The sequence below is a fragment of the Chionomys nivalis genome, chromosome 3, assembly GCF_950005125.1.
Source record: "Chionomys nivalis chromosome 3, mChiNiv1.1, whole genome shotgun sequence".
Taxonomy (NCBI): domain Eukaryota; kingdom Metazoa; phylum Chordata; class Mammalia; order Rodentia; family Cricetidae; genus Chionomys; species Chionomys nivalis.
In genome coordinates, this window is record NC_080088.1 from 46,601,604 (window position 1) to 46,629,423 (window position 27,820).

Consider the following 27,820-nt stretch of genomic DNA (forward strand, 5'->3'; position numbering starts at 1 on the left):
TAGGGGACACCGAAGGTGCTGCTGCCACCACGTCTCCCTTGCTGGGACTCACAAAGCTACACTGCAGTGTTGTTCCGTCTCCTACTCACTCCTGCCTGCAGTCCCAGCCACTTCCAGGCGCAGCCACAGTTAAGGAACATTTTCAAAAGTGAAGGCTTTCAGTGATTGATTCTGTTCTAGCATGTGATTTCCGGTATCAGTAGAGAATCGCTCTTTCTTCCGGAAATGCTATCTATTGGATCTATTTGAAAGTATCTGCATTGTGGTTTTTATGCCGTAATATGAACTAACTTTCCTTTCTTTGGGTGTTCTTTATTGCTGCAACAAAGACAGTTTCATAATATTTATTTTTATGGTTAGGAAAATATTCTTTTTTATTGTTTTCATGTTCCTGTCTGTGTGCTTGTGTTTCAGAAAGAAGAACCGGGAGACACACAATGCAGGTGCGTACTGCAACTGGAACTCTGCTGGGATTAATTATGCCGTGGTTGAGTATACATTGTTATGTTGTGAACAAAAAATTATTTGTTATATTTTAGAAAGGGCACCTTTATTGTCAATAAAGACAAAATATTCCCAGAGCCTCACAGAGCTGACTGTAACACCTGATTTGCAGCCTGCTTTGGATTGGTTATGATATTAGACTATTTGGGGGCCAATGTTGGAAGGCTTTCACTCAGGACATTGGGAAAAGGTTATAGAGGGGCAGCGCCCTGAGGAAGAAAGAGATGAGCCCTGGACTCTTTGCATGTGGCAATCTTCCTTGTGAGATAAGAGTGGCTCTGTAGACCAGGCTGACTTCGAACCCACAGAGATCCACCTGCCTCTTTCTCCTCATTACAGGCTTGTGCTGCTATACCAGCTACATGTGGAAAATCCTAAGTTGTATAGATTTCTATTATAGAAACAAATGTATAAAATTAATGTGCTATTACCTCAAGTGTTACAAGTACAGGCTATCCTCAGGGAAGTGTAAAATGTTCATTGTGTGTCCATTTTCACTTTGACACACTCTGTAACATTTTATTTTTAATCAGGGACTGCATTCTGCACTCAGAAAAAGAATATAAAAATTGCTTTCTGCTAATCTCTATCTGTAACTATAGCTATACAGAAAAGATTCCTGGGGAGAGTTTATCCAGAAAGCTGCATTGAACACTGGTGGGATGAGTTTATCACCTTTGAAATCCACTCTTATATAACAATGAGTACTATTGTTAGAAAATGAATAAAGTAAACCACACTTAAGAGCCTACTCATCAGTTATTAGAAAGGAAGACTTTAAGAGATAGCCAAGAGGTGTGTGTGTGCGCGCGCGCGCGTGTGTGTGCCCACAGAGGTTTGGATCCCCTAGGAGCTAGAGTTACAGGTGATTGTGAACCATCTAATGTGAGTGCTAGAAACTGGATGTGGTCCTCTGGCAGAGCAATACATGCTCCCAAGTGCTGAGCCAGCTCTCCAGCTCTTAGGCATGTTTTTACTTTCGGCGTCTTATAGAAATTATTTGTATGAATTCTTGTGTACTCTTATTTAGAGTTTAGTGTGTCAGTCTGGAACATGTTGGTAGTTAATTGACAAGTTGTCCTAGTTCCTTTCTGTTGCCACGATGAAATATCCTGACCAAAAGCAGCATAGGGGAGGAACAAATTTATTTGACTTAAAGTTCTAAGTTATTGTCAGTCACCAAGGGAAACTCAAGCAGCTAGTCACATACATTCAAGATCAAGAGCAAAGAAGCAATACATTCTTGTTTGCTTTTAACTACCTTTCTCCTTTCTTATACCGTAATTCAGGACATTCTCTTCTATCATTCTGGGGATGGAGTCCCCCACAATGAACTACGTTTTACTACATCAATTTGCAGTTAAAACAGCCCCTCACAGATAAGACCACAAGAAAGCCTGGTCTAGATAATTCTTCATTAAAATTATCTTTTTTAAAAGGTGATCTTAGGCTATGTTAAGTTGATGTTATAGCTAGCTTGTACTCTGTTTCTTAGATGAAAAAGATTGTACCTGGCCAGAGTGGGCGTCCCAGAAACTCTAGAAAACCAAGTCAGTACCTTTTCTGATATATTTTAAGACACAGCCAACAGCTGCTTCTATTCCAAAAGGGCCTAGTCATCCTACACTAGGTGTTTTAAGGATCTTAAAATTTAAAGAAAGGTCTCATTTGCCCAAAAGACACAATTTTTTGGTAACTTCTTAGTGGTTTCTTTCAATTTGGTTATTGGGCTGTTGTGATATAGCTCGGCAGGTGACGTGGCTTGCCACTGAGCAGGGTAACCTGAGTTTGATAACTGGAGCAGACATGATGGAAAGAGAACTGGCTCCAGCCAGTCACCATCTGACCCTCATGTATGTGCTGTACACATACACGCACACATGTGCCCATGTAGTGGCATTTCATTTGTATTTTAATAAATAAAGCTTGCCTGAAGATCAGAGAGTAAAACAGCCCTGGTGGTCAGCCTTACAGACCAGGGAGTGGTAACACACACACTTAATCCCAGTAGCCACACTAGTTTTCCATAGAAACCAGGCGGTGCATGCCTTTAATCCCAGTGTTGCACACCTTTACTCCCAGCCCTAGAGAGGCTTATAAAACGGGAGGAGACAGCTCTCAGACACAGTCTCATTCTGAGATTCCTGGAGACAGGATCATCATTTCAGACTGAGGTTCAAGTAAGAGCCAGTAGCTGGCTGTTTTGCTTTTCGGATCTTCAAGTTGAACCCCAGTTTCTCTCTATGAGTTTTTATTAATCGTGCTCTAAAATAAATAAATTATACATGAAACAAGATAAAAGTGAATTTGAAAAATAAATTTATCAGTAAATCTCTACTAGTTATTTTAATTATAATGGAAAGATGACCTAATAATAATAATTCCTTTTTATAATTTAATGTTGTTATTATTTATGGTTTTCTTTACAATGTTTATCATTTTGATTTAAAATATTTTATTCTTAGAAAGCTTATGCACAACCTTTCTTGTTTGGGTAAATAATGATTTTTGGCCCAGGGCTCAATTCTCTTTCCATGTCCACTGAGCTGCAGACCCCCAGACTCTTCTGTATATTCTTTCCTGACAGTTCCTTTGCCCTGAGAAATTAGATACTTTGACCAAGTAGTATAAAGGTTGATAATGTGTTTTTCCTCTTTCTAGTGGAGAGGCACAGAAAGAAGAAAATCAATGCTGGGATAAACAGAATAGGAGAACTGATCCCGTGTTCCCCTGCTCTGAAACAGGTAGGTACCCTCATCCTCTGAAATAGGTAGTCCTCTCCTCTCCCCCAAAACAGGTAGCTATCCACTGTATTTCTTTTCTCTACTTGTTTGTAGAAAGTGCTCTCAATTATTTTAGTTTCTAGAATGATTATTGTTGTTCTCTGTCATTTATCAAGGACCAGGGGAGGTTTTAAGTTGATAGCTTTATTTTCATTCATTTCATTTATCTGTATTCTTTAATTTTTCTTGTGTTTCTAATAATCTCCTAGTACAGTTTTCTACATGGTCAGATATACCATGTGGTTACTAGACTGTTGTTCATTTTCCAGGTAGTCTAAGGTAGCCAATGATTAGATTGATATGATCTACTATGTTTTCTATCATTGCTTTCTGATCATCAATGTTCTTTATGCTTTTAAAATTCTTACCTAGAGTCTTTTAGGAATTTTTGATTTATTCCTCATGCTCTCCACACATGTCCCGGGTATTGCTATCTAGCCCAGAATTCAATATTCTCTTGCCTCAGGTTCCTTCACATCTAGTCTCTTCATGACTTATTAAATCCAGTTAATTGTAAATCTCAACTTAATGGATGATACCTTTCTCTAATGAAGGTAATTTTTATTTCTTAAAATAATGAAGATAAAACTCATTGAGTACAAAACAAATAATTCAGGTAATATGTAATCATGAAAAACTAAACAAAAATTGACATCCCACTTTCAAGTTATGATCACTAATAAAATATTGCACATCCATCTGGATATGGCTTTATTATCAGTGAGTGTCAATTCTACTTTGGAACCTGACTTGATCATTTCCACTCAGAGTCATCCTGAGCTTTTAGTTGTAGATAGCTTTCTCATATGATCATCTCTCCTCGTGACTATATAGTATTCCTTTGCAGTTGGAATCTGAGAACTTGTAGTAGTTTTTAAACTAATTTTAATTAAATAATCTATGTAAATAAATATGTGTATATAGTAAATAGTATTAAAAAATCAATGTCAATGTTCTTCCTGCTTCCTAGCCTTAACACAGCTTTCATAGACAGCTGTTCTCAACTTTTTCCTTTGATAGTTTTTCTTTTTTTTTTTTTGGTTTTTCGAGACAGGGTTTCTCTGTGGCTTTGGAGCCTGTCCTGGAACTAGCTCTTGTAGACCAGGCTGGTCTCGAACTCACAGAGATCCGCCTGCCTCTGCCTCCCAAGTGCTGGGATTAAAGGTGTGCACCACCACTGCCCGGCTGATAGTTTTTCATTTCTTAGTTTCTGTATACTTTTTAAACTTTTGAGATTGTGCACATGTGCGTGCGTGCGTGTGTGTGTGTGTGTGTGTGTGTGTGTGTGTTGACCACACCCGATGTGATGGCCAGAGGAGGACATGGATGTCTTCCTTTATCATTCTCCATCTTTTAAAGATGTGGCATTTTTATTAATTTGAGAATTTCATTCATTGTACAATCTATTTTGATCATATTTACCCTCAACTCCTTCCCAATTCCTCCCAGCTCCACTCCCTTTCCCACCTCCTCCCAACATCATGCTCCCCCTTTTTTTTCTTGCAGAAGAAAAGTTTGCCCTCATGGAAGAGGCTGGTGTATAGGTCTATTCAGGTGTGGTGCTTATTCAGTGACCAGCACCCAAACCTGTGCCCACTCATAATTCTTTCATTATGGATCTAGTCTGACTTTCTGGGTGCGACCCTGAGCTAGCCCCCTCCAGTCAGAGGATAGGATAAGGTGGACCCAGCCTGCAATCAGGGAGCTTGCCTTGGTGCCTGGTTGTCCTGTCTCTGGCATAGAAAAGGAGCCTCGAGCTGGCTCACAAAGCGATTGCACAAGAGCATCTCTTTCTTTCCCGCTGAGGTCGTGGAGGCCTGTCTGACTTGAGGGACGGACACAACACCAGGTCACACCCACTCAAATGGACTGAAATTCAACCGTTCTAAGTCTCAGCCTGGGGGTGTTAGAGATTTGTTCCTAACATCAGGATACTGGCCTTCTAGGAGATGTCCAGGCAGGGCCGGAGAATCTAGAGCTATGCACAGTATTTTGCTTTGCCCCATGTTGACTTAGGATCTTTATCTTGGCTAGTTGTGTTTCAGCTGTCCCTGAGGTTGAGATTTTCTAGTTCAAATTTCACAGAAAATAAACATACTTGTGTGATCAGAGCAGGAAGAAAAGTTATCCACTGGTTCAGGATGTGTGGGTGTGGGGAGGTGCTGGACCCTACTCAGTAAGCCTCTCTTGGAGCCCCTCAACAGAGCCTTGTACCTCACCCTCCTCCAGTAGGATGATGGTGGATGCTTTTCCATGATGACATTGTGGGAATTTAAGGCTGGATCAGCTTGTTCCTCCATAGTGCCTTCCATGACACTTCAATTTCTTTTTATCCCTGCTGGGTGGATTAAATTTTAATAAATATGTGGGGGTTTTGTTGTTGTTCTTGTTTGGTTGAGTTTTGTTTTGTTTTGTTTTGATTTGTCTTTTTAAAAGTAGCCTGGTTTTCTTTCTCTGAGAGATTCCTAGGTGTGCATCTTGGGTCTCTGTAGTGAATCAATTAAAGGAACCCAGAGCTGAAGCTTATTCAATCAAGCCTCTAAATCACAGTGATGGATACATGAGAGAACAACAAAAGATGGGAAATATCAATACTATGATTGGAGTAGAAGTTAGTAACTCAAGACCACATACTTAGTCAAAAGAAAGAAACCAGAAGTAGCCAGTAGATAGCTGAAATATTTCTTAGTTATAAACTGGCAAATAAAAGGAATACAGTCGTTAGAAAGAGTCAGCTAGTCCCCAAATGTGATGTGGAAATGCCTATAAGATATATCTTTAGTAAAATGTATACCACAATGTTTATCGCATCTCTCTCTCTCTCTCTCTCTCTCTCTCTCTCTCTCTCTCTCTCTCTCTCTCTCTGTGTGTGTGTGTGTGTGTGTGTGTGTGTGAAGATAGTGGAGGTGGAGATGTGTACACATACGCAGGTGCCCGGCCAGAGGAGGCCCTTGGGTGTCCTCCTTTGTGCTCCACCTTATTCCTTTGAGACAGGATCTCTCACTGAGAGATCTCTCCTGTCTCACAGGAGCTTGTTTGTTTGTTTTGTTGTTATTCAGATTTTGTTTGTTTTGTTTTTGTCAAGGCTGGCAATCAGCAAACCCCAGCAATCTTTTAGTCTCTGCTCCCCATCCTCAGCAATGGGGTTGCAGGCACACACACATGGATGCTGGGGATCCAAACACAGGTCCTCATGTTTGTACAGAGAGCTCTGCTATCCACTGAGCCACCTCCCCAGCAGCCCTGTCTGGGCTTTCAAAGAACATAATGGCATAGATTATTTCTGGAAGGATATGCATACTTAATAATGATTGTTTCTGGGATAGGATCTGGAGAGCAAGGGCATAGAGATATTTTTTACATTTTTGCCATATGCATATGTTTTTGTTCTCTGTGTATTTTTATGTGATGTGTGTGTCTATGTGTTTGTGTGTGTGTGTGTATACATGCACTTGCGTGTAGAAGCCATAGGTCAGTCAGTGTTAGCTGTCTTCCTAGTTTGCTTTCCACCTTACTTTTTTGAGATTTGCTCTCACGCTGAACCCAGAGTTCAATGACTCACCTAAACTGACTAACCAATGATTTCCAGAGATCTGTCTGTCTCTGTCTCCCAGTGCTAAGATTTCAGACAGGATCTACCATGCCCCATGCTGGTGATCAGAACTCAGGTGGTCATGCCTGCATGGCAAGTGCTTTAGTGGCTGAACCATCTTCCAACCCCCATATTATGTTTTCAGTCTTAAAGTTTATTACAACTGTAGCACTGATGAGAAGACTCAAGTTCTGTTCCCAGCACTCATGTCAAGTAGCTCACAACCACCTGTGACTCCATCTCCAAGGGATCCGGTATCCTCTTCTGAACTCTGTAGGCACCTGCACACAACGTTTTCTCCTACATATAATTGGAAATATAAAATAAATCATCAAAATATCTAAGAATAAAAACATGCTTTAATGTAAAAATCTAGCCTTTAAACAAGTGTAGAAATGGGATATAGTAAGAGCATGGCACCAAGACTCAGTCAAGCAATATCCCTTTCTCAACCCATTCTTTAGGACACTTGAGGCTGTAGAGAACAATCTGAAATCTGACCTTTGACACAGTCTTGAAGACTTTCTGTGGCCCCTTCTTCAGTCTTTACAGTATACCTCATCAACCATTCCTGTCTTCACACATAAGTCTAGCATGAAAAATAAACACCCAGAGACAGATACAGGGCTAAAGCTGAAAGATCAGAGAAGCAGAGCTGTATGCCACTAGAGAGACCTTTTACACCTCAGACCAAAGGGGTGATCCTCAGACTGCCCAGACTGTACTGTGTCTCCACCATACCTCAGACTCCACACTCAGTGAGTTCTGTCTCTTCCCCTTTATATTCCTTTATATTCCAGCCATATTGCTCCTGTCTCTACCTCCTTACTGCTGGGATTAAAGGTGTGTGATTCTCAAACACTGGGATTAAAGGTGTGAGCCACTACCACCTGGATCTTTTTCTGGATTGATTTTGTGTCCTCAGGGCAGCCTTGACCGCACCGAGATCCAGCCACCTCTGTCTCCCTGGAATTAAAGGTGTGTGTCACCACTCCCTGGCCTCTAGTGGCTTAGCTTTGCATTCTGATCTTCAGGCAAACTTTATTTATTAAAATACAAATAAATCAAGGTCAACCTTGCCTAAGTGCCTTTGCTTTTTGACCCCATTGATAAGTATGGATCCCTGATTATTAGGTATCCTCCACCAATGCAATAAGCCAATCAAGCCAAATTAATAAGTCCAGGTTTAATGAACAGAGCAAAGCAACTCTTGGGTGACTCTCAGAAAGGTGGGAGAGAAAATCTTGGTAGGTCTGGCAACCAAGTCTTAAATACCCTGTATGCGTGGTCTTGGGCTGCCCCAGAGGAGGAACTGACCCTTGGTGGGCTTTCTTTGGGAGGGGTCTGGAGAGGGCAACTCCAGGGAGCTGCTGCTTGTGTGCTGAGGGCAGGGTTTGGAATGGGCCCTGAGCTGGAGATCCCCAACACCCATGACTTGGTTTTTCTTCCTCCAGAGAGCCTCAGCATATGCTTTGTCCTTTCCAGAGAGGCCTTCCCAAAGTTTCCATTCCAAAAAACAGTGTCTTAGTACAGGCTCCTGTTTGAGTAACAAATCAGTGACTTTACAAAAACACTCAACCTCACTGTTATGGAGGCTGAGGAGTCCAAAATGAAGATTCCAATCCTTGGGTTGTAGAGATGGCTCAGCAGGTAAAAGTAGGACCTACTCTTGCATGGGACCTCAGTTTGATCCCCAGCACCCCTGTCAGGCATCTCACAAATGCCTGCAACTCCAGACCAGCAGGATCCAACAACTCTGTCCTCCTTGGGCGTTCATGCGCATAAACCCACATAAAGACAGAAACAAAATTAATAAAAAAAAACTTTAAAAATAAAAAAAATCTAGTCCTAATTATGTATGCACATGGTAAAAAAAGAAAGATTGCCACACTTTAAAAAACTGATTTTTTAAAAAATAGTTAATCATTATTTATGTCTATGTGTAGGACACTGAAGAACCCAGAAAGACTATTGAAGCCAATGGAACTGGAGTTAGAGACAGTTGTCAGCCCCTGTGTGGGTTCTTGGAAACAAACCCTGCTATGAAACATATGTTTGCAGGGTAAAAGAGCAAGCGACCTCCTCCAGCAAAATCCAAATCTTCTGCAAGAACAATGAGTGACCTTAACTGCCAAGCCGTCTTTCCAGACTGTCTAGTCATATAAGGGTGCTCATCTGCAAGAGCAGTCAGTGTTCTTTAGCTGCTGAACCATCTCACCATCTCTTTCTTCTTGTGAGGGTGCTAATCCCATTCATGAAGGTAGAGCCCTTTCAGAGTTCAGCTCCAAATACCATCACATTACAGATTAGAAGTGGTACATACAAACCTTCCACATACTACCATCACCAAGATCCTTCCTTAGTCTCTTTGATTTTCCTTTATATTGCTTCCTGTGTATCTTACAAAATCTTTACACCTAATTTTGTGTGTGCGTGCATGCATGCATGTGGAGGCCAGAGGACAACTTTAGGTATCATATTTTAGGAACCAAGCATTTTGACTTTATTTGTATTGTGTTTGCAGGCATACATGTGTATGTGGGTGTATTTGTGTGTGCGTGTTCATACTCATGTGAAGGTCCGAGTACACTTCCTGTTCTGTTCTCCTGGGATACAGATCTTACACTTTTTTAAATCTTTTTTTTAATTTAATTAATTTATTTTTTAAAAAATAAAACAAACTATCTTTTTTTCATTTTACATACCAACCTCCTCCCCTCCTCCCACTTCTCCCTCCTACCTCCCCACTCCACTCCCCATCCACTCCTTAAAGAGGGTAAGGCACATTGCTTTGGGAAGGTTCAAGGTCCTCCCTACTATATCTAAGCTGAGCAAGGTATCCATCCAAAGAGAATAGGTTCCCAAAAAGCCAGTACAAGCAGTAGGGATAAATCCTGGTGCCACTGCCAGTGTCCCCACAGTCTGCTCCAGCCACACAACTGTCACCCACATTCAGAGGAACTAGTTTGGATCTATGCTGTTTCCTTCCCTGTCTGGCTGGAGTTGGCTCATGTAAACTGTTTCAGTGGGTGTACCCATGGTCTTGACCGCTTTGCTCATATTCTCACTCCTCCCATTTTTCAACTGGACTTTGGGGTCTCTGCCTCTGTTTCCATCAGTTGCCGGATGAAGGATCTGTGGTAATATTTAAGATATTCATTAATTTGACTACAGGGCAAGGCCAGTTCACGCACCCTCTCCTCTGTTGCTTAGGGTCTTAACTGGGGTAATCCTGTGTATTCCTGGGAATTTCTCTAGTGCCAGGTTTCTTGCTAGCTCCATAGTGGCTATCTCAATCAAAATATCTTTTTCCTTGCTCTCATCTTTGTCCTTCTTCCATCTCGACTATTCCATTCCCTCAAGTTCTTCTCCCCCCTCCTCTTCTCCCCTCCTTTTCCCCTTCTGCCCTCCCTTCTACTCCCACCCCCATGCATCCAATTTTGTCAGGCAATCTTGACTATTTCCACTTTCCAGGTGGATCTATGTATGTTTTTCTTAGGGTTCACCTTGTTACTTAGCTTCTCTAGGATCATGATAGGCTCAATATCCTTTGCTTTACAGCTAGTATCCACTTATGAGTGAGTATATGTCATGTTCATCTTTCTTGGTCTGTGTTATCTCATTCAGGATGTTTTTTTATTCCATTTTCACCCATTTGCATGCAAATTTTAAGGTGTCATTGTTTTTTATTGCAGAGTAGTACTCTAATGTGTAAATGTGCCTCATTTTCCTTATCCATTCTTCGCTTGAGAGGCATCTAGGTTGTTTCTAGGTTCTGGCTATGACAAATAAAGCTGCTATGAACATAGATGAACAAATGTCCTTGTAGTATGATTGAGAATCTTTTGGGTATATGTCCAAGAGTATATTGCTGGGTCCTGAGGTAGGTTGATTCCAGTTTTCTGAGAAACTACCATACTGATTTCCAGAGTGGTTGTACAAGTTTGCATTCCCACCAGCAATGGAGGAGTGTTCAGGGTCAGATGATTTCAGTGCAGAATTCTACCAGAATTTCAAAGAAGAGCTAATACCTATATTTCTCAAAGTGTTCTTTATTTAAATCTTTTTTAAACCTTTAAATCCAAAGATTTTACCTGTTAATGAAATGTTTAAATGGTTAATTTTCTTTTGCAGAGCAAGAACATGATCCTGGACCAAGCCTTTAAGTATATAACAGAATTGAAGCGGCAAAATGATGAACTCCTGCTTAATGGAGGGAACAGTGAACAAGGTAGAGCTGTGTGGAGTCTTGCTGTCTCCTGTTAGACTGTGCTTAGGTGTTTGTGTTGCAGTAACATGCATTTGAGGACATGAAAAGCTCCTCCAACCCTCAAATCAGAATAGACCAGCCTTCAAGGATCCCAAGAGAATATCACTGCAAATGAGATCATTGTATCTGAACTCCTTCCTCCTCTGTGCTTGGTTAATTTCATCTTGTAGAAATACATAACTTCAATTTTTTTTTTTTTTTTTTGGTTTTTCGAGACAGGGTTTCTCTGTGGTTTTGGAGCCTATCCTGGAACTAGCTCTTGTAGACCAGGCTGGTCTCGAACTCATAGAGATCCGCCTGCCTCTGCCTCCCAAGTGCTGGGATTAAAGGCGTGCGCCACCACCGCCTGGCACATAACTTCAATTTTGATTACTTCTGTGTGTTTCATGTTTGCCTAAGCCATGAAACTAATAGTGTTCAGTCTCCTTTGTCCACTTGGGTCCTGCAGTTAGGAGACTATCACAAGGCTCTGACTCATAAAGGAGTTCTGCCCAGTGTGACCTATAAACAAAATCAGAGGGTCAATCTGGGCTAAGTTTTAGCAATGTATTGACTTAGAGAACCAAAATATTCATTTCATGATTGTTTACATTAATATAAAGTATATATTGAACTTCCATATCATTTAACAATGTTTGATTTTTAGTTGTAACTTTCTTGCTGTGGGTTTGGATTTTTCCCACAGTATTGGAGAGAAGCTGAAAGGAGACACATTGCAGGGTAGAAGACTGGAGTGGCCACTTACTGTGGTTCTGAAAAGAACCTAGTAGACCACCTGAAATTACCTGGTGCGAGTGAGAAGGAAACACAGAACACCCAACAAACCCACTTAGGAGTTTATTGGGGGTGTGTGCAGGCCTGGTGAAGGTCGGTGTGCAGAGAGAGAGAGAGGGCTGAAGATGGTGCAACCAGCTTTTAAGGGCTGCCTAGCACATGTGCACAGGGGGATAAAGTGGTTATATCATATTGAGATGACGGAGCTCACGCATGCGCACAAGGGCTCATGCAGCTGTGTCAAACGTAGATGATGCAACCATGCCGCATGTGGATCAAGCCTGAGGGCTTGTACGCACATGCATGGCCCTGGAACCCGGCAGTGTCAGCCATATGGTGGCTGAAATCATAACACCACCTTAAAAGGCATAACGTTTTACTAAAGTTGGATGTGTTCTGCTATGCTGCTTGTGATGGGCAAGAATGGTTTTGGAAGCCATGTCTGGGAGGCCAGCATTCAGATTCTTCCTTACATTCAGTTAAATAGTTGCTTTCCTAAGTCAGCCCTCTTGTGATGATGTAAACCCTCATGGGTGGTTACAGCAGGTAGTTAGATATATTGGTGTTTGGGAACACTGTGACGCACCCCTTAAGATGCTCTGAAGGCCAGAATGATCCATAGACTTTTCCCATGATAGCACCTTTGGCTCAGAGCACGAAGCTAAGTCAAAGTGTCATGTTACCTTAGAGAAAAGGGAAGCTAATGAAAAAAATACCAGATGCACAGGGCTTGGGAAAGGCCTAGCAGCCAGGCCAGGGTGGGGCAGAGCCTGAAGCAGCCTCCTCTGGCTCTTTTGTCATCTCTGTTGTGATCCTTGTTTCTCTGGTTCTTTTTGTGCTATTTTCTATCCACTCTCTGACCCCCGCATTTTGTTGTTGTTGTTGTTCTTTTGGTAGAAAATAGTTGATTTTATTTAATGCAGAGTAGAGGACAGTGTTAGAGAGAGCACTGTGCCAAGCTGTGTTTCAGGCAGGCTTTATAATAAAGTCTGTAGGAGAGACAGCTTTTCTTTCAGAGCATAATTCTGTCCAGAAGAGTTTTTAATAGACTCCTAATGGGACAATGGTATGCTTTATCAGAAAGCTTCTAGCCAGATAGGAATCTTACAGGGAAGCCGGGTGGTGGTGGCGCACGCCTTTAATCCCAGCTAGTTCCAGGACAGGCTCCAAAAACCACGGAGAAACCCTGTCTCGAAAAAAGCAAAAAAAAAAAAAGACTCTTAAAGGGTTTACACACACACAAACAGAGAGAGATAACGTCATTATATGTAATATTATAATTTAGTAGTGACCTTCCAGTCACTTCAGAATGTCACTTCTTTACCTAGTACTAGATATCTGCCCATTTCTTTGGCCAGTAATCAGAGTTCTGCAGTTTTGGTCCTTGGTTTAAAAACTATTGGTTAGTTGGGCGGTGGTGGCGCACGCCTTTAATCCCAGCACTCAGGAGGCAGAGGCAGGCGGATCTCTGGGGGTTTGATTGAGACCAGCCTGGTCTACAAGAGCTAGTTCCAGGACAGGCTCCAAAACCACAGAGAAACCCTGTCTCGAAAAACCAAAAAAAAAAAACAAAAAAAAAAAATATATTGGTTAGCTGGTGCTATTGGTATGGTGGTGCATACCTTTAATCCTAGCACTCAGGAGGCAGAGGCAGGTGAATTTCTGTGAGTTCAAGATCAGCCTGGTTACAAGTTCCTGGACAGCCAAGGTCAGGATCTCTTGTTTGTAGCCACACCTATTGTCAACAACTTTGAAAGAGTAAAAATAAGCTCAAACTCTCTGACCTTTAGTCAAGGTGGAATAGTACTCACACCTGTGGGCCCCTACAGCACAAAAGATCCAACTCTGAAAATTCAGAGGTCCCATTCCAAAGCTGTTTGCCAAAAGAGATGGTAGTGTCTAACATGGTTTTAACCTGGTTTTGTTAGTCAGATGGGACATTAGCAGAATTAAGAGTTATACCAATCAGTCTTGAAAATAAAACAAGTGTCATCCATGGTAGCTGTGAGGATATCTATCTATTACATTCTGGCCACCCTTGGGCTACTATATCAGGCTGAAGCCTGTTCAGCTCAAATGTAACCTTTGCATTCCGTAGGGTTCATTTAAGAGGCCTGTCAGTTGTGGTAACCCTGAGCTTAGATAGAGCCCTGAGCAAAGAGCTTTCAGTTTATCAAAAGCATGTTCCCAGGAATCAGCCTGTGTTCCCCGTTTCATCTGTTAGCTATCTATGCTACTGGGAAATTTTGGATTGGGAATGTTGAGACTTGTACACTTTAGGAGATTTTTAGTGGTTGTCCTTTAAAGGTATAGTTTAAAAGAAATATAAAGAAGGCTTGGGGTGTCAGTCTTAGAAGAAAACCTCATAGCAGCAGAGAGCTCATGGCTCTGCTAAGGCCTTTGAAGGCTAGAATTGGAATTAGTGGCATAGTACATATATTTTTGCTTAAGTTGTTATAGTCACTGACATTCACCAGTAATTTTACATCTTCATTTCTAACATTTTAGCTGAAGAAATTAAAAAGCTACGAAAACAACTGGAAGAAATCCAAAAAGAAAATGGCCGATATATTGAATTATTGAAAGCAAATGACATATGTTTATATGATGACCCCACAATCCACTGGAAAGGAAATCTGAAAAACTCAAAGGTGTCGGTTGTTATTCCGAGTGACCAGGTCCAGAAAAACATCATTGTTTATTCCAATGGGAGCCAGCCTGGAGGAAACAGCCAGGGGACAGCCGTTCAGGGAATAACCTTTAATGTTGGTCACAGCTTGCAAAAGCAGACCGCCAATGTGGTGCCAGTGCAGAGGACCTGCAAGCTTGTGACTCCTGTGTCTATTTCTGGAGTTTACCCTTCTGAAAACAAGCCGTGGCATCAGACTACAGTGTCTGCGCTGGCTGCCAACCAGCCTGTTCCCCTTTGTCTTCCCGCTGCCATTTCTGCTCAAAATATTCTCGAACTTTCTACTTCTGAAAGCCAACCAAGTGTGCTTGGTGCCAGTGGTGGCTCACTGATCACTGTTTCAGTTGGTCCTGACCCTCACCAACATCGTTCCTTGCACACATGCCTAAATGATCAAAATGCTTCAGAAAATAGCAATGGGCAAGAGAGCCCTAAATCATCAAAGCAAACAGTTGTGTGTGTCACAAGCACCTCCTCCAGCAGCTCAGCAACTGCCTCTAAAGTGCATCATGGAACCAGATCTGGCCCGAGTGTGCAGGAGTTCAGTGGAGATTTGCAGAACACCATTGTTGTGTCCGTTACCACCACAGTAAGCCCTGGCCCTCCCAGATCTACAGGTGATTCTTCTCCGGTGAGCATTAGCAAGGCGGCAGACTCAACAACTACAACGACAGTGGTGGCACCAGCTCCCAACAGAGTAGTGAAGACCACCCTCCCAGTAAGCAGTCTTTCTGCAAATCCTTTGGACAGTGGTTGGACCCTTTCTTGTTCTTTGCCTTCTTCAAGTGTTAGTGCTTCAGATTTGAAAAACATCAATAGCCTTACCCGAATCTCTTCGGCTGGAAACACACAGACAACATGGACTACTTTGCAAATGGCTGGAAACACTATTCAGCCTTTAAGCCAGACACCGTCTTCTGCTGTGACTCCAGTATTAAATGAGTCTGACACCAACCCTACCCCAAGCATCACTTTAAATAATTCCCTTCCAGCAGATGGGCCGCCAATTGAGCAAGTAGTGGTCACTTTGCCTTCGTGTCCACCCTTACCTATGCAGCCACCAATTGCCCAGCCACAAGTTAAATCTCAGCCTCCAAAAAATATCCTTCCCTTGAATTCAACAATGCAAGTGATTCAGATGGCTCAGCCAGTCGGGTCAGCTGTCACTGCGGCTCCAGGTAACCAAAATGTCATTATTCTTCAGCCACCCAGCACAACCCCATGCCCAACAGTGATGAGGGCAGAGATTCCTAACCAAACAGTAGGCCAACAGATTGTCATCATACAGGCAGCCAATCAGAACCCATTGCCACTCCTCTCTGCTCCCCATCCTGGTCCTGTTCGACTTCCTGTTAATGGAGCCAGTGCTATAATAGGGTCTCATAATAATGTGCCAGCCCCACAGACTTTTGGAGGAAAGCATCTTGTCCACATATTACCAAGACCTTCATCTTTATCCACATCTAACTCAACCCAAACTTTTTCTGTTACCATGTCAAACCAACAGCAGCCTCAAACCATTTCTTTAAATGGGCAGCTCTTTGCTTTGCAACCTGTCATGTCTTCATCAGGAACTACAAATCAAAGCCCTATGCAAATTATTCAACCTACCACCAGCGAAGATCCAAATACCAATGTTGCCCTGAACACATTTGGGGCTTTGGCCAGCCTCAATCAAAGCATATCACAGATGGCTGGGCAAAGCTGTGTACAGTTGTCTATCAGCCAGTCTGCTAATCCTCAGACTTCTGCAAACAGTCAGCCCAGCCCAGCTAACTGTGTGTCACTAACCACTGTAGCACCTACCATGACAACAGATAATTCAGCCACACTACCCAGTACGTACAGTCTTGCAACAGCTTCCTCAGCAAACACTGTCACTTGTTTGCCCTCTACCATGAAATCAAAAAGACCGAACAAGAAGCCAGGTGCCAAGAAACACTTAGCAGCTAACAAGCCAGCATGTGCCCTGAATTCAGTCAGAGATGTGGGCAAGCTAGATGGTCCTAGAACAGACAGCTCAGCAGAGCCATCATGTAGTGATGGACTGCTGAACAGCCTCCCTGGTGGCCTCCCATCTGTTGCTGTGTCCCAGGCAAAGAGTGTTAATATTTCTGCTTCACATTCTTTGGACATTCTGAATTCTGAATCAGTAATCCCTGAGTCTGTGTCCAAACCTAAGTCAGCAGGGGACTGTAGCTCATCCTCCCAGGAATCGGAAACAAATGAACAGTTTGCAGTGACCCCAGCAAAATCCAAAGATTCTCCTCCCATCTTGCAAGAGACATCTCAGGGCACACCACCAACTACTGTAGCCTTGTCCAGAGCTACAAACTCCTGTACTTCAACCAATGTGTTGAGTCCATCTCCTATCGAATCCCAGATTTTGGTTTCTCAGGTTTCTGGTATGTCATCCACTACAAGCACTTCAAGTGCTGACTGTATTTCTGAAGTAGAAATTGTGGCAGAACCTTGCCCCATTCAGCAGGATTCACTGGACACCATGCAAGCAGCAGGGCCTTTAAAGGGGCAAGGTCTAACAATGCTGCTATCCGATCTTACTAAAGAAAAAGACCTTCAGAAACCATCTCTTTCTGTTCAGATGGATCATCCGGATTTTTCTCCAGATAATTCTAAGATAGGTGATTCTAATGTTGGTCTGCATCCCAAGCAGGAACTGTTACTGATAAACGATGACAGAGATCCTCCACAGCACCACTCCTGTCTTCCAGATCAAGAGGTTATTAATGGCTCTTTGCTCACCGGTAGGCAAGCTGACTCTCCTATGTCGACCAGCTCTGGCAGCAGTCGTAGTTTCTCGGTTGCATCTATGCTTCCCGAAACAGCTCGCGAAGACGTGACCAGCAGTACAACAGCTAACACATGTGACAGCTGTACCTTTGCAGAGCAAACCGATATCGTAGCCCTGGCAGCAAGAGCTATTTTGGACCAGGAGAACATTGAGAAGGGAAGGGTTGGCACACAGACTGAGATGAGGGAGGTTACTTCCAAGTCTTCTGAAACCTCTTTAGAAGGAGAGCAGCCTTTTAAAACACAGATCCGTAAGGAGCCTTGCACGGGACCGGCAGATGCAACACCAAATGAATTTAACTCTCAGGATTCAGTGGAAGTCACAGTCAATAGGCCTCTCGAAAAATCGAGCTGTTCTCTGGGAATTAAATCATCAAATGCCTCCTTGCAGGTGCCGGCCTCTCAGCCGCCAAGTTTGACCAGTTTAAGTGTGAATAATCTTGTCCATCAGAGCAGCGTCAGCCATCCTCTGGTCAGCTGCACGGGGTTATCGCAGACTTCCGAGCAAACATCTATTCCTGTAACTGTTAGTATGCCTGTTGTATCCAGCTCTTACAGCAGCCAGCCTCCTGCACCACCTCTGATGACAGACCATCCCCAGGAGCAGCTGAACAGCATGAGTAGTGCCGTACCAAATCCACAGGCTCAAGACCCCCACTCGAAGCTGAGTCAGGAGAGCCGGAAAGATTCTGCAAAGCGTGCTGTACAAGATGATCTTCTACTGTCTTCAGCCAAACGGCAAAAGCACTGTCAGCCAGCCCCTCTGAGGCTTGAAAGTATGCCCCTGATGAGCCGGACTCCAGACAGCATTCCTGATCAAACCCAAATGATGGGGAGTCAGATCCCTACCAACTCTTCAAACTCAGTTGTTTCTGCTAGCAACCCAGCTCATGGAGACGGCCTTACACGGCTTTTCCCTCCTGGTAACAACTTTGTGGCGCCTGCATTGAGACAGACTGAAGTTCAGTGTGGTTCTCAGCCTCCAGTTGCTGAGCAACAGCAACAAACTCAGGCAAGTCAACATCTGCAGGCCCTGCAGCAGCATGTACCAGCTCAAGCAGTGTCTCACCTTCACACCAACCATCTCTACATCAAGCAGCAGCAGCAGCAGCAAGCAGGGCAGTTAAGAGAGAGGCATCACTTATATCAGCTGCAGCATCATGTGCCTCATGCAGACAGTGCTGTCCACTCCCAGCCCCATATTGTGCACCAGCAGAGAACTCTACAACAGGAAGTTCAGATGCAGAAGAAGAGAAATCTAGTTCAGGGCACTCCTGCCTCTCAGCTGTCCTTACAACCAAAACACCATGGGACTGACCAGTCAAGACCCAAGAGTAGTCAGCCACATCCTCACCATCCACAGATGCAACAACAGATGCAGCAACACTTTGCAAGTTCCCAGCCAGAGAAGAGCTGTGAAAACTCTTCAACTGGCCGGGGCCACCATAACCATGCCCAGAACCACATCAGTCAAGAGATTCTGCACCAGCAACAGGATGTTGGAAGCAGACAGCAGGGTTCAGCAGTTTCTTCTGACCATGTATCCGGTCATAATCCAATGCAGAGGCTTTTGCCGCCAAGAGGCTTAGAGCAGCAAATGGTGTCCCAACCCAGTATTGTGACCAGGTCTTCAGACATGACCTGTGCTCCACACAGGCCAGAGAGAAACCGAGTGTCCAGTTACTCTGCTGAGGCTCTCATTGGAAAGTCATCTTCAACTTCGGAACAGAGAATGGGTATGTCGATTCAGGGTTCAAGGGTTTCAGATCAGCTTGAAATGAGAAGTTATATTGATGTTCCCAGAAATAAAAGCTTGGCACTTCATAATATGCAGGGTCGCATGGACCATGCTGTCCCTCTTCCTGATTGTCAGACATTCAAACCAGCAGGAGCCAGCCAACAGCCCCAGAGTAATTTTGAAGTACAATCTTCAAGAAATAATGAAATAGGTAACCCTGTGCCGTCACTGAGAAGTATGCAGTCACAGGCTTTTCGAATTAGTCAGAACACTGGCCCACCACCAATCGACCGACAAAAGAGGTTATCTTATCCACCAGTTCAAAGCGTCCCAGCAGGAAATGCTGTACCACCAAGGGACAGTGAGAACACATGTCACCAGAGTTTCATGCAGAATTTACTTGCTCCTCACCTTGGTGACCAGGTCATTGGGAGCCAAAGGTCACTCTCAGAACATCCAAGGAATGCACAATGTGGTCCATCTTCAACAATTGAATATAATTGTCCCCCAACTCGTGAAAGTGTTCATATTAGAAGAGAGAGTGAAGGTCAGAATAGGGAGAGTTGTGACATGTCTTTAGGTGCAATTAACACCAGGAACAGCACTTTGAATATTCCTTTTTCAAGTTCCTCTTCCTCAGGAGATATTCAAGGTCGAAACACAAGTCCCAATGTTTCTGTACAGAAGTCCAATCCCATGAGGATTACTGACAGTCATGGGACCAAGAGCCACATGAACCCTCCTCCGGTCACATCCAACATGCATGGGGTTGCAAGGCCAACTTTGCCACACCCGTCTGTATCTCATGGAAATGCTGAACAAGGGCCTCCTGTACGTCAGGCTAACTCTTCAGTTGCCCAGAGGTCAAGACATCCCCTGCAAGACAGCAGTGGTTCCAAAATCCGCCAACCTGAAAGGAATCGATCTGGAAATCAAAGGCACAGTAGTGTCTTTGACCCAAGTCTTCCTCACCTTCCTCTCCCTGCTGGCGGCAGCATGATTCTTGGACGTCAGCAACCTGCTGCAGAAAAGAGAGGGGGTATTGTTCGTTTCATGCCAGAGAGTCCACAAGTCCCTAACGATAATTCAGGTCCTGACCAGCATACGCTGTCACAAAATTTTGGTTTTCCTTTTATTCCCGAGGGTGGCATGAATCCACCAATAAATGCGAATACTTCCTTCATTCCACAGGTTACCCAACCTAGTGCCACACGAACTCCAGCTCTCATCCCAGTAGATCCCCAAAACACTCTACCTTCCTTCTACCCGCCCTATTCTCCTGCTCATCCTACTCTGTCCAATGACATTTCAATCCCTTATTTTTCTAATCAAATGTTCTCCAATCCTAGCACAGAGAAAGTAAACAGTGGAAGTTTAAACAACCGATTTGGATCCATTTTATCTCCTCCCAGACCCGTTGGCTTCGCTCAGCCAAGCTTTCCCCTTCTCCCTGAGATGCCGCCAATGCATATGGCCAACTCTCACCTATCCAATTTCAATATGACATCATTGTTTCCGGAAATAGCAACAGCTCTTCCTGATGGCTCAGCGATGTCACCTTTGCTCACCATAGCAAATTCCTCTGCTTCTGACTCCTCCAAGCAGTCCTCAAACAGACCTGCTCACAACATAAGCCATATCTTAGGTCATGATTGCAGCTCAGCTGTTTAAATCCAGAGAGACTAAATGCGAAGGTTCGGATTGAGTTGACAGCTGTTCTTGTATGTACACGTGTGCATTGAGGGAGTTTGTGTGGGTATGTGTCTTTGTTTTGGATAACCATTTTTCAGTTAGCTTCTGATTACAAGGGAGCCATGTCAGAGAAGATGCATACACCAGGGTTATCAAAACAATCACCTCTTATTTTTGAGTGATGTACTTTCTTTGATCATCTAAATGATTTACCTTTCCAAGTTTGACTTGTAAATCTTTTATTCCCTAAGTACTAACCAACAAGATGTTGAAGAGATCTTGGCACATGCTGGATGGTAGGAAGGAGCTGAGATTCTAAAATCAATTGTTGATAAGTTATAAGATAGATAGTTGAGATGGTTTGCAAATCCAAAAGTAAAAGCAACTTGAAAAAACGTGATTCATCACTCGGTGATGTCAATACCTAACAATTCTCAGCCACGGTAGGTGATAAATTGATAGTGGGCTAAATTCCCATACATAAAACCAAGCAGATAAAAAATATATGAAGTGTTTGACTCCTGAACTTGGTTACAGAGTCTTCTTTCTTAATTATAATTTTAACGAACTACCTAAATTTCATGTCTTGTTCTTCAAAATAGGGAGTCACATTATCCTTTAATGTGCCAAGATCATGGAAAGTAAAAGTCTTCCTTAGACAATGAGCCTTAAAAATACAAAGCAAAGATAAAATACAGAAATGTTTTTCACTTAGTACTTGGGTTTTGCATTAGGCCAAAGAATAACAGACATTGTATTGTGGCTTTTCCTAGGGTCACCTAGTGATTAGTGCTTCATCAGTTGAGTTGATGTAGTATTCTCTCTTCATTCTATTTATTTGGTCTTGAAATAAATTAATTTACAATCATTTAAATATTAGAACTGCTCAGTGAATACTGTGTTTAGAAGACACATTTGAGCCTTTTCAGATACTTCTGAATAGGGGTTTAAGCTGTCTCAGTATTTTCATTTACTGATTATTTATATTAAATATTGCATTGTAAATTGCATTATTGTTCTTCATAACAATTATAATAAGAAAATGAATTCATTATTTTTCTTGTAGGTATGAAATGGTGCTTCACAAAAACACATTCTCTGTGTATCTGAGTTCATGAGTGTGAGTGCGTGTGAAAGCAGGTTCCCAAGTCTAGCTTGTCCTTGCTATTGGAGATGCAGATCACATTGTACATGGTAAACAAAGTGAACAAATTGGAAAAGACAGCAGGACTGCCATCTGCAAATGGGAAATCGAGGCTTGCTCTATAGTAGTGGTTCTCAACCTTCCTAACGCGACCCTTAATACTGTGTTCCTCATGCTGGGGTGACCCCCAACCATAAAATTATTTTCATTGCTACTTCCTAACTGTAACTTTGCTACTGTTGTGAATCATGATGTAAACACCTGTTTTCCGAGAGTCTTAGGCGACTCCTGTGAAAGGCTAGTTGAGCCCCACAGGTTGAGAACCCCTGCTCTAAAGCATGCTGTAGTTTTTTAAAGATTATTATTAATATTATTATCCTCTCATACATTACATCCCAACTGCAGTTTCCCTCCCTCCATCTCCCCTCCACCTCTCTATCCTCTAGATCCACTTCTCCACTCCCCTTCCCAGGGATATCAACCAAACACTGCATAACAAGTTACAATAGAACTATACAGAAACCCTAATATCAAGGTTGGACAAGGCACCTTGGTAGGAGGAAAAGGGTCCTGCTGTAGATGTTTTTTTTTGTTGTTTTTTTTTTTGTTTGTTTTTGTTTTTGTTTTGTTTTTTTTTGTTTTTCGAGACAGGGTTTCTCTGTGGTTTTGGAGCCTGTCCTGGAACTAGCTCTTGTAGACCAGGCTGGTCTCGAACTCACAGAGATCCGCCTGCCTCTGCCTCCCAAGTGCTGGGATTAAAGGCGTGCGCCACCACTGCCCGGCCTCCTGTAGATGTTTTTTAACACCACTGAATTAGTAATTAATTTTAAAACATATATTAAGTCTTGAGAACTTAAAACTAAGAAAAAAAACTTATGTGCTGAATTTTTTTTTAAACCATTTAAATTCTTAGCTCTCAGTTGTTGTTCCATTCTGGTAAAAACTGAATGCAGAGAGAAGGACAGGTGCAGAGCTGGGCCCGTCGGCTGAGTAGAAGCGAACCCAAGGACCACAGAGGGTTTGGGTTTTTTCCTTTGGTTTGTTTTCATTTTGTACTAGTCTGGTCAGAGCCCTGGTCAGAGCAGTCGCCACTGAATGCCTGTCTAAGGGCCCAGCAAAGGGCTTCTTGTGCCTTGTCAGTTTCTGTTGCCCGAAAATCACCCTTCCTGGTGAACAGAGAAAACCAGTGTTTCCTCCCACATAGTGTTCCTGGGGGAGAAGAGAAGTTCACAGTTGCATTACTTAACTCATGTACACCACAATAGAAAGGTTGCTGAGGAAAAAGAATCATTTATGAATTGCTTTAAGCATTAATATTCAGAGTGGTCTTTGTACTTGGAGGCCCAGTTTGCCAAGTTCATTAAAGGTAGTGTTCTGTATGGCCATTCCCCCTCCCTCCCCCTTCTCTTAGTGGCCGTCTTTCACACATGCATCCTTACATCATGATGGCTCTTGAGTTTGGAAGGGCAGGCTTGCGTTATTGGAACCAAGGTTGCATGCTGTGGAGAAACTCCAGTTTTGTGTTGTGTTTCTGAGACAGGGATCTTGCTCTGTTGTCCAGACTGGCCCTGAATTCCTGGGCTTAAGCAGAACTTCCACCTCAGCCTCCTAGGTAGTGGGACTCAAGGTGCACCCCACCACCCAGCAGAGAAGCTCCATTTGTGACTGTGGCACTAAGTTCTAAGCCTGTTAAGACTTTGGGTTATTTTTATCTGGTTGTCTGCAGCTCAGCTCTGTCCTGAGATAGCATTGCATTGTCGGGGTTTTCATGCCAAGAAGAGTGCTGTGAGGTTGTCTGGATCTCAGCCTTCTGTGAGATGTAAAAGTCTGCAAATAATTGGGCTCCTGCTCACATGTGGCCCTAATTAAATACATAATGCACTGTGTGTTAGAGATCATTTCATGCATGGACTCGGATGAGAAAGAGTTTGCACTTGGTTTAAAAGTCTGGGTTCTTATTAGTGTTAATAATTAAAGCTAAATGATTTGGGGAAGAAATTTAAATGGTTTCTGGTAATATCAAGATAAAACTTTTGTTGAAGTAATGGCAGAAAATGCAGTCAAATTTGGTTATAAGTTTCATGTTGTCCTAACCTTTTAACATGACTATGTAAAGCATTTCCACAGATAACTGTAATTTCTGGAAGTACACAAGATCATGTCTGCCTCCTAAGTGAGTCATTGATTAGCTCATTTTGTTCTGACTGTTGATCATACAGGATCACTAAACATGCTCTGTTCCTTTGGGCATTCCAAAGTTAAGTTCTGATGAAGTGAAGAGTTTTAGATTTCTCTTTGTGTACTTCAATGAATTTGTTAAATATGTCAACTATAGATGAAATAAATCCATTTTAATGTTTTTAATAGACACTGGGTTTTTATAAGTCTTGTATTTCTCCAGTTCTGTTTCTGTTTTCACTAGCACAGCTCTGAGACGGCAGCAGTCGCTCCCCGTCAGAGTGGAGGGCAGGATTCCCAGTGGTGGCGGTGTGATGTCAGAAGGCTGGGGGGTCTAAACTCCAGCCTTGGGAGTCCCCAGATACTGGTCAGAGCTGCAATGGAGGTTAGCTTTTTACGTCAGTCTGTTAGCATTTTAAGGAAACTTCTTTTGCCTTGCTCTTGCCTTCTAATGTTAGCCATCTCATGGAGAGGCTAAAACTTACACCCCAAAACCACCGTAGACATACATTTTAATGGAAACATTAAAATGAGACTGTTACTGTGCTTCTGGTTTTCCCGTTCCTTCACACAGGTGTGTAGGCTCAAGCTCTCTTAGCTATTCCACATCGAGCAGATGGCAGGCAGCCTGGCTTTGTCCACGAGACAGTTATGCCTCCATGTTGGAATGTGATTGGGCCCACCCTCTCTATTAGACCAGTGTGTAGTAGTGGGTCCCCTATGCCTCTTTCTTAAACAGCAACAGTTCCTCAAAATGCCATTAGTTTAAAGTTGGTAAACTTCTCCCCTGTGGTGGAAGGAAAGGTTAGAGGAGGAACCAAAATAGAATAGCTCTGAGCCTGTATCTCAATGCCTGAAAGGCACTCCAGGTCTGTCGTCTAGGACTAGCTGGAAGAAGTGTGCCTTTGGCTGTTCTATCTGGAGGGCGACCATTAGCCAATGACCAGAGAAACTAGTATGGACTTAATGTCTGAGTGGTTGTTTTGCAATGTGTATATGCAAATTAATTTTTTCTAAAGATGCCTTTCAGGCTGAATGTCAGCATTTTGTTTTCTTTCCCAAAGTTCTACCAAAAAGCAAGGGTTTTGTTTGTTGGTTTGTTTTGTTTGCTTGCTTGTTTTTTGCTTGACTATACTCAGTATTCTGCTCGTGCCGTACTGAATTCTACTATAGTAAAATCTTAGTTCTTAGTAGCTCCGTGGGGCTCACAGTGCTCAGATGGAGACAGTCCATGTGGGCTGGGAAAACACTGAGGACCTTGGGCTCAGAGTTTCTGGTTCTGACCCCACACGTCTGCCCTGGCACTGCCCTTTTCCTGAAACTGTGCCTCTGATTCCTGAGACCAGATCCCAGAACATGTCACCCAGCCGGCCCTGTGCTGCAGCGAAGGAGCTACAGGGATGGCACATGCTGTGTGACCAAACACCTAGATAATCAGTACAGCCGGTGCTTCTCGCTCTTGCCTTACCGCCTCTGAGCCATTGTTGACAAAGTAGCTAGCAAGTTGTGTTGCTGAACCTGTACCTGAGCTTGTGAGGCAGGCCGTCCTTCCACATCCTCATTTCCACGTTGGCATAAACTCTACCCGGTAATTGTTTTTGTGGGGAGGGGGTCACACGTGTGTCGACAGGTGCATCATAAACATAGCTCAGCTTAGGCTGAGAATGCCGGGCATGATCTGCAAGCTGTTCTGGATGAATGCACAATCTGTCATTAAAGTTCATGAACATAGACAAAACCTCTCTTGTAGCACGTTTTTAAACAAAAAATCTTTAACCTTTTGGCCCAGTTGTGTGTACAGCTGTCCATGCAGTTTGTAATAGGAAACTAAAGTTGACCCATTTAATTTTGTCTTTACTCTTTCTGAGACCTCTCTTCCCCCCTGTTCCTGAAGTCTTAAAGTCGTTTCCATCTGTAAGGTCACTGGGCACAGGGCTTGATGATAGTGGTAAATTTTCAGGCTGTTGAACTTCTGAGAAGGGACCAGACAGTGTTGCTTAAGATGCTGCAGTTGTGTTAATGTGAAGGAAACATCATCCACTTTCAGCAGGTTGTGTGTGTGTGCGTGCGTGCGTGCGTGTGCATGTGTGTGTGTTCATTTTGGTTTTTTTAAAAAGGTTGAAAATTGAGGAGAACATGATTACTTTCGCAGATTATTTATAGATACACTGGTTGTGATGCTTACTGTCAGCAAGCACCAGGAAAACACAAGTTTTAGTTCTCCAGTAGTGTAGTCTGTGTGCCTGGGCCCGGCCAGCAGTCTCCAGTGGTGTAGTCTGTGTGCCTGTGCCCGGCCAGCAGTCTGTCTTCTGTGCACTGTGTCCTATGACTGTAAAGCACTTGGTTTATAATTCTGATGGAAACTAATTTGTTTTGTAATGGAATACAGAGCAGATATGTATAATAGGATCAGGATTGTCCTACAGTTGTAAATAAGAATAGGTCCTGTTTATTTTGACATCTTTTTACAAATGCATTGTATTAGGATGTGAATATTCCAAAACATGCTCTTGTTTAAAGTTTTGAAATTTTTATTGTTAAATGTAACATTTTAATGGTTGTAATAATTATTTGTATGGATATGGATATAGTATTTTATTTAAGAAAATAAACTTTGCAATTTTTGCATTGTGAATTCTCAATTTTTTTCCTGGTCATTCCCCATTTCACTGCAGATCACTTTCTCTCACATATGAAGTAGTATAATTAAGTTTTTCCCTCTGTCTGAAAAGATGCCATGGCACATTTCTGGTGGGCATGTTTTCCTAAGCATTACACCTCAAGTAAATCAGTTATGATCGGGGCACACCTGTACATTCCTTAGAAAAAGTCAAATTAGGATTTCACATATGGAAGAGTATTCAGTGATGATTGAGGCTGAACACTCAGCCGAGTAGCGGGAGAAACTAAAGCGTAGGAATTTGAGATGAAAGCTGATATTAGGCCAGACAGGTGTCCTAGCTGAGAAGAGCACATACTGTTCTTGCAGAGGATCCCATGTAAGGTGCTTGCACCACCTGTAACTCGTGCTTGAGGGATCTAACGCCCTCCTCTGGCCTCTTCAGGCATCTGCACCCATGCTCATACCCACTTAGATGTACATAATTAAAAATTAAATCTAAATAAAGTTGGGGGACCATGAATGGTGGCACACACCTTTAATCCCAGCACTTGGGAGACAGAAGCAGCCAGAGCTGCATAGTGAGACCTGCCTAAAAAAAAAAACCGAAGCCGGGCAGTGGTGGCGCACGCCTTTAATCCCAGCACTCTGGAGGCAGAGGCAGGCGGATCTCTGTGAGTTCGAGACCAGCCTGGTCTACAAGAGCTAGTTACAGGACAGGCTCCAAAGCTACAGAGAAACCCTGTCTCGAAAAAGCAAAAAAAAAACAAAAAACAAAAAACTGAAAGTTGGATATTTTACTCTAACTTTATCAACTGAATTAAAAGCTTACCAAGTATAATTTATGAGGGGGAAACAGTGAGTTGTAAGTATAAAAATTTATACAAAACTATATAAAGTTGTTTTGTATAAACTTACATAAGCTTTATATTGTTTTGCTTTTGTTTTATACGTAGCCCTCACTGGCCCAGAAGCAACTAGTCTCCTGCTTATTCTTCGAGCTGCTGCTATCACAAGTATGTACT

The 27,820-nt window shown here is 42.8% G+C and overlaps 1 protein-coding gene across 1 annotated transcript in view; it reads left to right on the forward strand.

Moving 5' to 3' along the window:
* Usf3 (upstream transcription factor family member 3) overlaps positions 1-26,756 on the forward strand; it is a 49,271-nt gene extending 22,515 nt beyond the window's left edge. The window contains exons 4-7 of the mRNA XM_057764019.1: positions 415-443; positions 3,166-3,248; positions 11,014-11,110; positions 14,432-26,756. Of these exons, the coding sequence (XP_057620002.1) occupies positions 415-443; positions 3,166-3,248; positions 11,014-11,110; positions 14,432-20,832 (6,610 nt within the window). The 3' untranslated portion in view covers positions 20,833-26,756. The remainder of the gene's footprint in view (positions 1-414; positions 444-3,165; positions 3,249-11,013; positions 11,111-14,431) is intronic.
* Positions 26,757-27,820: the final 1,064 nt, after the last annotated feature.